We start from the raw sequence: 10246 nt of genomic DNA, 5'->3' as shown, positions 1-10246 counted from the left end.
GTATGTGAATATTCCATAGAGAATAAATCTCTACCATGTATTTATTAATTATTGATAATTTAGTATTCTCGAAGAACTATTCCAAATAAATATGTTTATCAATGTCAACAAAACCAAATTGAATCTAGCAATTGTGGGCATTTCTTTGTAATTATGTCCATAAACATGTGTTTTTAGATATGTGATATTGATAAGTCATGGTATTGCCCCGTGGCATTGTAACAAAGCCTATTTACATATTAAGTCTTCATGATAAAGCAAGGTGAATCTTCATGGTTAAGAAAATTGTTACATATTTTTTTATGTATATATGTTTAAGTCTATAATAATAATAAAAATAAAGTTGATAGTGGTATATATTTTGGAATAGGACATCTTAAATTTTAATTTAATTATCAATAATTATTATTTGGATGGTAGAGATTTACTCTCCATAAAATATTTTATAATATTCATAGTAATATACACAAATTCAAATGTTGACATTTATCTCCAAATCAGTTTTTTTCCTTTTAATTAAATTGATTAATTGAAAAAATGTCATATGATCAATTGTCATATGAAGTGAGTTATGGTTTTTTGGGCATCTCGTATTGATAAGCTATGCTATTGGCCATGGTATTGTAACAAAGCCTATTAATAATCTCCATGGTTAAGAATATTGTTTAATGTTTTTTAAATGTATATATATTTAACTTATATATTAATTTTGTTTGTACTTAACAATAATAATAATAATTTAAAATAAAGTTATAATTTAGCTATTTTTATGAATTTTTAAATTTTAACATGGTGATATTTATTATGAAGTAACTTTTTTCATGTTTATTATGGATTGATGCCTCTAGACATTTACCAGACATTTAATTTATATGACTGCATTAGTTTAAAATAAAGTTAAAATAAAGATATAATTTAGTTAACTTTTATGAGCATGTTTATTTTGGAATGGAGCTTCCATAATTTTAATTTAATTATCAACAATTATTAGCTAGATGGTAGAGATTTAACCTCCATAGAATATTTTAGGATATTCTTAGTGGTATACACAAGTAAAAGATTTATTTCCAAGATATTTATGTTTTTTTTCCTTTTAATTAAATTCATTAATTAAAAAATATGTTGTAAGAAATGAGTGGTTTTTGGGGAATGTGGTATTGATAACCCATGGTATTGGTCCATAGTATTTAACAAAGCCTATTTATAGATTAAAAATCTGGATAATAAAGTGGAGCAAATCTCCATAGCCAAGAAGCTTGGAATAGGGTTTCCATTACTTTAATTTAATTTTAAATAGGTGAATGGTAGGGATTTAATGTCCATGGAATATTCTCAATAGTATACACAAACCAAAAATTAAGATTTATTTCCAAAGTAACTATGTCTTTTTTACCCATTTATTATAAGTGATTAATTAAAAAATGTCATATGATAAAGTGTCATATGAAGTGAGTCATGGTTTTTTGTTATGTGATATTAATAAGCCATGGTATTGGCCCATGTTATTGTAAGAAAATATATTTACACAATTAAAATCTCCATGGTAAAATGAGAGTAAATCTTCATGACTAAAAATCGTATTCTATGTTTTTTAGATGTATATATAATTAAATTATATATTAATTATTTTTTATAAATAATAATAGTAATAATTTTAAATAAAGTTACAATTTTATTAGTTTTTATGTTTTTCCTTGCTTATTTTAGCAATGTGTGTTGTTTATTGACTATGCTAGTTAAATTGAAAAGAAAAAATGAGATAATTACTTTTAAAGTAAATATCAACCTACTATCCACAACTTTTAAAACTGGCACAACCATACAAATTAAATGGATGGTAAATGTTGGGAGACAATCAATCCATAATAAACATCAAAACACATCATACATCTCAATTTGATAAAATTAAAATTATCATAAGAATTAACTAAATTATAACTTTAACTTCATTATTATTAGTATTATTATTATTATCATTGACAATAAAAGTCATTAATATATAAATTCAACATATATACAATTTTTAAAAGCACTTAACAAGATTCTTCACAATGGAGATTCACTCCCACTTATTCATGGTAATTATTAATATGTAAATAGACTTCATTACAATACCATTAGGAAATATGATGGCTTACTAATACCACATGCCCAAAAAACCATGATTCATTTCATATGACACTTGTTCATATGTTATTTATTTTAATTAATGAATTTCATTAAAAATTAAAAAATACATAACTATCTCGAAAATAAATTTGGGCCTTTGATTTGTATATATTACAAAGAATATTTTAGAATATTCTATGAAGATTAAATCCCTACTATCTATCTAATAATTAAATTAAAATTTTGGAAGTCTTACTCCAAAATAGACATGCCTATCAACATAAATATTTCATTAATATTTTGCAAAAATTGAATTTCTAAAAATATCAAAAAATAAATCCATTTAGATGCCAATAATCATTGTGGGTTCAAGTTTGACTGTGGTTTTTCTGAAGCCCATCTAAGTTAACAAATATTTATAAATTTTAAACGTTAATTATATATTATATAAAATTGAAAGTAAATTCATGTGGATGTAACAAAGTCGATGAGGTAACTGTGAACATTACCAGCGGAAAGATGTTTTTGTGCGGAAAGATATTTTTCTGTATGTATGGACACCATGAGACAATAACCAGTGACCTATGATGTATTAGTTAATTTAATCATCATATAGATTAGATAAAAAATTCAGAAAGACTTTGGAGATTCAACGAAGTTATTCTCATTCTCACTATTTTTTCTCACTATCCCATTCTTCCTCGTCTTCCATGGCCGTCTCATCTCAAATCCCGTTTTTCATCTGCAGAGTAACACCTCCCAAAAAGTTTTAAACCCAGAATTCAAAGTCATTCGAAAAGAGATTCACCATGACCGTTAGTTTAGTTATGTGTATCTGGTAGCTCAAGATTCTTGAGGAATATTAGGAGTTCAGGATACACCCCACCTAACATGACTCGCCAGCGGAGAATCCGATGCTTCCACGACAACTTACCAAGATTCAAAATCCTCCCCACGGATTCAATCTCCATTCAATTCTACGCCAAAGTCGGGGCCTTCTTCATGCCCTGCAAGCTACGCTTTTACCTCACTTGGATACCACATATCGAATCCTTCAGCTATATGTAACGACAATCATGGAGAACCTCTTCAAGTAAAAAATTTCATGCTCCATGCTCATCATATCTTACACAATGGATTGGGGTGCTAGGGAGCATATTTTTTGGCCATTCAAAAATTAAGGGTGTAGTGTTACGGCAACAAAGCCTATCTACGCTACCACTTCAAGAAAACCCCATTGGAGAAATGGTTAAGAAAGATCGGAAGTAGTGATATCGATCCTAAGGATATAGAGGGATTGAACATGGGTTGGCTTGGGTGTTGTTGCAATGGGCGATGGCGCTGATGTCGATGCGCAAGAGGCTGAACTCATCAATCACATGACTAAAATGAAGCAGAAAACGATCGTGTCTTAATCAAAAAGATGTTGCTAAAATTCCACACACACATTTTTAATTTGAAATTCAAGCCCATAGGTATTTTAAATGGAGTCGTATAACCAGGCATAGGAATTGCAAGGATAGTTAAAAAGTCAGAATTTGGGCAAAAAAATTTCAAAAAATCTTGTAAACATAGTGTTTGAATCATGTTTTTGATGGTGGAAATAGATTCAGCACCATCAAAAACTTCTAGGACACTTAAAAATTTAAAGTCTAACAACTATAACTTGAATTTACAAAAATCCTTGCTAAATTTTCTCTGGACACAATTTTTCCTGCTAATTAAACTACGGCATTTTACATACTTGGTCTGAAAGTAACATTCAATGCATTTAAATTCACGGCTTATCCACCACTTGCATTGGCTAATGGGCGTACATTGATAGACTATGGCATTTTAAATACTTGGTCTAAAGATAGCGCTGAATGCATTTAAATTCATGTCTTATCCACCACTTGCATTGGCTAATGGCCGTACATTGACAAGACACATGGAGGTGGGTTCTCAATTGCAAACTTTTAACAAGTTTTCTGAACTTCGGCAGGGGATGGGTCTCTCTGTTTATCTAAATGGATGGGCACAGAAATAGAAACGGCCATGTTGGCCACGTTGACAAGACCAAGAAACCTACAATCGAAATAAGTTCGACGATTTTGAGGTATATGCATTTGTGCCAGATGTTTTTAAAGAGTTTAGACTTCTGTGATCCATACTTGATTGTTAGAGATTTCAGCAAAATTACATAGAGAATCATTTGTGGACGTTTCGAACCAACTAGTGTGGTTCATCGTCAGGACAAGTTGAGAAACAAATCTGAGCGATCCTTTAAATAGAGTATGCAGGTCCTCGTCAGGACAAGTTGAGAAACAAATCTGAGCGATCCTTTAAATAGAGTATGCAGGTCCTTCAACGGCTATATAAACGGCTATATAAGTTAAAAAGTTAAATATAAACGGCTATATAAGTTAAAAAGTCCTTTAACGGTTAAAATATATAAAAATAAATATATATATATATAAATATATATTTATTATTTTTATTATTTTAGTTACTATTATTATTATTATTTTTTAATTAATTATTTATTTATTTACAATAATATTATTGTATATTATTATCAATAATAGATTAGGGTAATTTATATTTTATTTTTATATTTTATTATTATTATTATTATTATTATTATTAATTTTCATTTATTTATTTATTTATTTACTTCTTCTTCTCTCTTTTTATATATATATATATATATATATTTTTATTTTTTATTTTTTATTTTTTATTTTTTTTATTTTTTATTTTTTTTTATTTTTTATTTTTTATTTTTTATTTTCTATTTTTTTAATTTTATTATTATTATTATTATTTATTTATTTTTTATTTTTATTATTATTATTATTATTATTAATTTTTTTTTTTTAATATATGAGTGAAATGAATAAAATTGCAATTAGTTAATTATTAATAATCTAGGTCTAGGGTGAATAATTAAAAGGGTGAAATTACTATTACTAAACCAATGATATCAAGAGAAAACAATGACCAGCTAAACAAACAGAGAGGGGTAAGGCGAAGAAGAGGCTAAGGTAAAAGGGCTGGGATCCAACACCCACTAATCTTCCAGCCGTCAACCCTATTGAGATTCAAAGGTCTTTTCTCGATCTCAAGGGCTTCCCTCACTTTTCGATGGTGAAATTGTGCCACTCTTGCGATAACTTGAGCCTCTTCGATACAAACTTGATGTTTAGTTTTCTCAGCATGCTCAGCCAGGGCTGAGGACTTGGCCCTACCATGCCTCAAGTCTGCTGCATGCTCACTAATCCTTTGATTAATTGAGCAACCAGTTTCACCAATGTATGGGGCCCCGCAGGAACAGGGAATGACATAGACCCCTTTCATGTCTTTAGGGTCAACAGGATCTTTAACAGATCTCAGCGAGCTACGGATGGTGTTAAGAGGTCTAAAGGTCGAGGGGATATTATGCCTCTTAAGAATCCTGGCGATCCTATCAGTGGTTCCTTGGATGTAGGGGAGGTGTACCCCAAGGATCCGGTCTTTAGGATCTTTTTGGATAGAGGGCTCCTTCCGGGCCTTGAGGAAGGCTTTTTGACCTAGGTGTCTACTGTAACCATTTTTAACGAAGACATCCAGGAGATGAGCCTTCTCCTTCGCTAAGTTTTTCTCATCAGAAATTCTTAATGCACGAGTAGCCAGCGTGTTGAGAACGCCTAACTTCTGAGCAGGGAAATGATGAGAGCTGGCATGGAGATATTGGTCGGTGTGAGTCTTTTTTCGAAAGACTTGGTGGGAGAAGGAACCATCAATATTCTTTGAGATGAGAACATCCAGGAAGGGAAGGCAACCGTTGACTTCCTTTTCCATAGTGAACTTAATGGCGGAGGATTGTTCATTGAGATGACGGAAGAAGAGATCCAACTCATCATGACCATGAGACCAAACGACACCAGTGTCATCTACAAACCTCTTCCAAAGCTTTGGCAAGAGACGGGCTGAGGACAAAGCTCTGGACTCGAAATCTTCCATAAAAAGATTTGCGACGACTGGGGATAGGGGGGAGCCCATGGCCACCCCACAAGTTTGCTCATAGAACTCTCCTTCGAAGCTAAAAAAGGTGGAAGTAAGACATAACTCAACTAACCGAGCGGTATCAGGGTCAGTGAGCCTATTGATAACTTCCATGGCCTCATTGATGGGAATACAAGTATAAAGGGAGACTACGTCAAAACTAACTAGAATATCATCAGGGTCAAGCTTCACCTTCTTAAGATCATCAACAAACGACGCAGAGTCTTTTACAAAGGACTCTGTGCAGCCAACCAATGGTCTAAGCTTTAAGGCAAGGAATTTTGCAAGAAGGTAAGTAGGACCACCAATGGTATTGACAATAGGTCTTAAGGGAACCCCTTCTTTGTGGATCTTTGGAAGGCCATAGATCCTAGGGGTGATGGGGTTGCTTTCTATGAGCCTCTGGGAAAAAGAATCAGTAAAATTACAGGACTTGATAGCAAGAGCAACTGCCTTTGAAACCTTCTTTAAAGGATTCTTGGACAGCTTTTTGTAACTTCCACTATTGTTAAGATGATCCAACATCTTGGATCGGTAATCATCCTTGTTAAGGATGACTGCTGCCCCACCTTTGTCGGCTTTTAGGACAACAATATTGTGATTTTGGTTTAAGGTTTTCAGAGCCTCAAACTCAGCTTTGTTGATATTACTACGGGGCGGTTTTGCCTTCCTAAGGGCCACGGCACAATCTTGCCTAATCGTGTCCTTAATTTTATCCGGAAGGCTCTTAATACCAAATTCCACACTGCAGATGATGTCTTCAACTGGAATTTTCTTCGGAGCTAAGGCAAAATTAAGACCCTTACTTAAGAGACTAAAGACAGATGGGGGAAAGGAAAAGCTAGAGAGATTGATCACCTTATTGTTGGGGGGTAGAGGGTGAGAATTACTCCCCGGATCAAGGTTATTATTATTATTATAATTTTTAACGATATTAATGTTATTATTAATATTATGATTTCCTCTTATATTATTATTATCATTATTAAAATTCTGTTTTATATCGAACACCTTATTATTATTATTTTCATCGATATTAATATTATCATTAATATCATTATTTCCTTCCCTATTATTATCATACACCTTATTATTATTATTATCGTAAATATTATTTTTATTATTATCGTTAATATCATTATTTCCTCCCCTATTATTAATGTTATCGTTATTCTGACTCTGTCCTATATCATACCCTTTATTATTATTATTAAAGTGATACATAATATTATTATTATTATAAATATTATTATTATTATTATTAACGTATCTAATATTATTAATATAATTATCATTAATGTTATTACAATCTACCATAATATTATAATCATTACAATTGTTATCGTTATTATTAAAGTAATCAATCTCAATACCATCCATATTCACTCTTATTTAACCGTTAAAGGACTTTTTAACCGTTGCCTGTTCATATAGCCGTTTATATAGCCGTTGAAGGACCTGCATACTCTATTTAAAGGATCGCTCAGATTTGTTTCTCAACTTGTCCGATGAACCACACTAGTTGGTTCGAAACGCGTCGACAAATGATTCTCTATGTGATTTTGCTCAAATCTCTAACAAACCAGATATTTCTAATTGATTCCATTGAGGCATATATATATATATATATGAATTGAAGACTATAATATAAATATCCAACGGAAAATGTATACCTTAAAGTTAAAATAGATTAACTAATATAAATATACATCATAATTGTTATTTTCATATGCACTGTTATATTTATCCTAAATAAATATGAGAAAAAATATATGTTTTAGATATTATTAGAAGATTATTTACTAAATCAGATAAGTAGTTTATATATTCGAAGAACGAGTAAAGCAAAAATACTATATAACCTTTAGAATAAATAGTTACTAAAATTGAATACATGTATTTCTCTATTTCTATCACAAAATTTATCAACACACATTTATCAACACAAACATGAATCTTTTACATTCATAGTGAAAACTTAGATTGAACACTTATAGAAATGTAATGTAACCAATCATAAGTTCACATAGTCAATTTATGCAATATAAATTTGGCCTTCAAATCTTGTTATTCACCAATAAAAGTAATTTTATCTAAGGTTTATAAAATTCTATATTGTTAAATAAGACTTGCAAATGTAGATAATAACAAGAGTCATGGGGTGGCAATGTCACTACTTTTGCTTTTTTGCACATTGCCACCATGAGGAATTTGTTGTATGGAAGCTTGAGTCAATTTATGCAATATAAATTTGGCCTTCAAATCTTGTTATTCACCAATAAAAGTAATTTTATCTAAGGTTTATAAAATTCTATATTGTTAAATAAGACTTGCAAATGTAGATAATAACAAGAGTCATGGGGTGGCAATGTCACTACTTTTGCTTTTTTGCACATTGCCACCATGAGGAATTTGTTGTATGGAAGCTTGAGCTAAGGCTTCAACCCTTAAATGATTGCAAGAACCCTTACTCCTTGCTACTCCTACTGCCATGGTGAATTCAAACATACAACCTGACCATATGGAATTCATAGAACACCAAAACTTACTATCTAATACATAATGTTATTGATTAAATTAAATAATTTATAAACCATTTTAATATTTCATTTGAATGGCTTAATAAATTATTTTAATATTTTACAATAAATAACCAATAAATATATATATATATATATATATCAATTAAATATTTCTAATAATAAATTATAATAACGAAAATATGATATTTAGTTTTTTATTTTTTAAATAATTAATATATCTAGTACATTATAATTAAAATTTATAATAATAATTAATTAACTAATTATATATTAACTTGGATAGAGTTTTTTTAAATAATATAAATATTAACATCTTCAATTTTAATAACGCAGCGGACTAGCAACTTTATATTAATAAAGAAACTTCCTTGCAAGTTGATATCCCACTATCATTACAGTACCTCGTTTATTGAGAAGTGGCTTAAGCTTTCCTATTATGATACGTAGCATAAAGTTAAAGATATATACCCTCACTTTAACCTCCCTCCATCAATGTTGATGGAATATAACCAATATACCATAACCTCCCATAATTATCATACCTCTATGGGGAAAGGGGACGCCGAATGGTTACATTGTTCAAAGATCGGGGAATTTGTTTTGCGTTTTTCTTTTTAGGGATGAAAATGCATCTCTTCAAAAATTCTAGGTCTCTTAGCAAGGGAAAATGTGAATTCATATATGATGGGAGGATGCAATGTAGGTTTTGATTTTGTTAAGTTTTTTAATTAATATTTTTCGTGGAGTTTTCAAAATATAATAAAATGATAATATATAAAGGTAATATTTTAATAACCATTGTGTGATAAGGAAGTATAATGTAATTATGACATCTTTTCATGTGTCACTGCCAATTTAATTAGAGATAAGAAACCATTGATTTAAATGAATACTTAATAATAAATAAATTATTCAACCACAAAAATAGCTAAGTGGGAATCAATAAGATGAGAATCAAACCTCCTTGACCTTAGCCTGTTACCCCTCAATTCCATACGATGCATAAATATAAACTCAAATAGATAGATTGAGGCTTCAAAATATTGTTGCATTGATTTGTTTTAAATGGGGATTCATCTCTTGCTATAAGTCACATTTGTGGTGTTGTTGTTGTTATGACTCTTGTGGGTGGCTTTGTTGGTGATGTCTTCTTACTTCCAACCTAAAAATCACAATGCTCAACTATGTTGAATAGGTTATAGATATATAGGTCGCATAGAATCAAAATTAAATACCTGGATAAACATGTCGCCATTTAAGGTCCTTGATTTGTGAAATATGACCCATCTGACCCATTCATTTCCATTCAATGCTCCATGGCATGCCAAACATAAAATGGCCAAAAAGACACAATTATAAGAATCATTTCAATTGCATATAACAAATGCATATATACAATTCCATCACTTAAAATCTAATTTCTACATTGAATGATGATGAAATGTTTAATATTGAGAAGTATTTTATTTATTTTTGTATATGTTGATATGGGTTCTAGAATATTCATGGTTGTATACGCAAAATAAATGTTGAAATTTATCTTCAAAGTAGTTATATCCTTCTTTCCC

General features: G+C 30.4%; 1 protein-coding gene across 1 annotated transcript; it reads right to left on the bottom strand.

Moving 5' to 3' along the window:
- Positions 1-4067: 4067 nt before the first annotated feature.
- Positions 4068-9974, bottom strand: LOC149263372 (uncharacterized). Its single transcript, XM_089387866.1, has 3 exons — positions 9914-9974; positions 5534-6917; positions 4068-4176 (listed from the first exon to the last, which is right to left on the bottom strand). Exons 1-3 carry the CDS (start codon positions 9972-9974, stop codon positions 4068-4070), a joined length of 1554 nt encoding a protein of 517 aa, XP_089243992.1.
- Positions 9975-10246: the final 272 nt, after the last annotated feature.

Source organism: Pinus tabuliformis, chromosome 6 (genome assembly GCF_031772625.1).
Source record: "Pinus tabuliformis cultivar Carrire ecotype Pingquan chromosome 6, CPIR1, whole genome shotgun sequence".
NCBI classification, from domain to species: Eukaryota; Viridiplantae; Streptophyta; class Pinopsida; order Pinales; family Pinaceae; genus Pinus; species Pinus tabuliformis.
This window is presented reverse-complemented; position numbering and strand designations above follow the sequence as displayed.

Excerpts from the sequence above, each read along its gene's own strand:
- LOC149263372 (XM_089387866.1), bottom strand. The coding sequence starts at position 9,974 with ATGGGTCAGATGGGTCATATTTCACAAATCAAGGACCTTAAATGGCGA. Across the intron at positions 6,918-9,913 it reads ATGGCGACATGTTTATCCAG|CTCCGAAGAAAATTCCAGTT; the intron begins GTATTTAATTTT and ends ATTTTGCCTTAG. Across the intron at positions 4,177-5,533 it reads ATCGCCAGGATTCTTAAGAG|GTTTCTTGGTCTTGTCAACG; the intron begins GCATAATATCCC and ends TTTCGATTGTAG.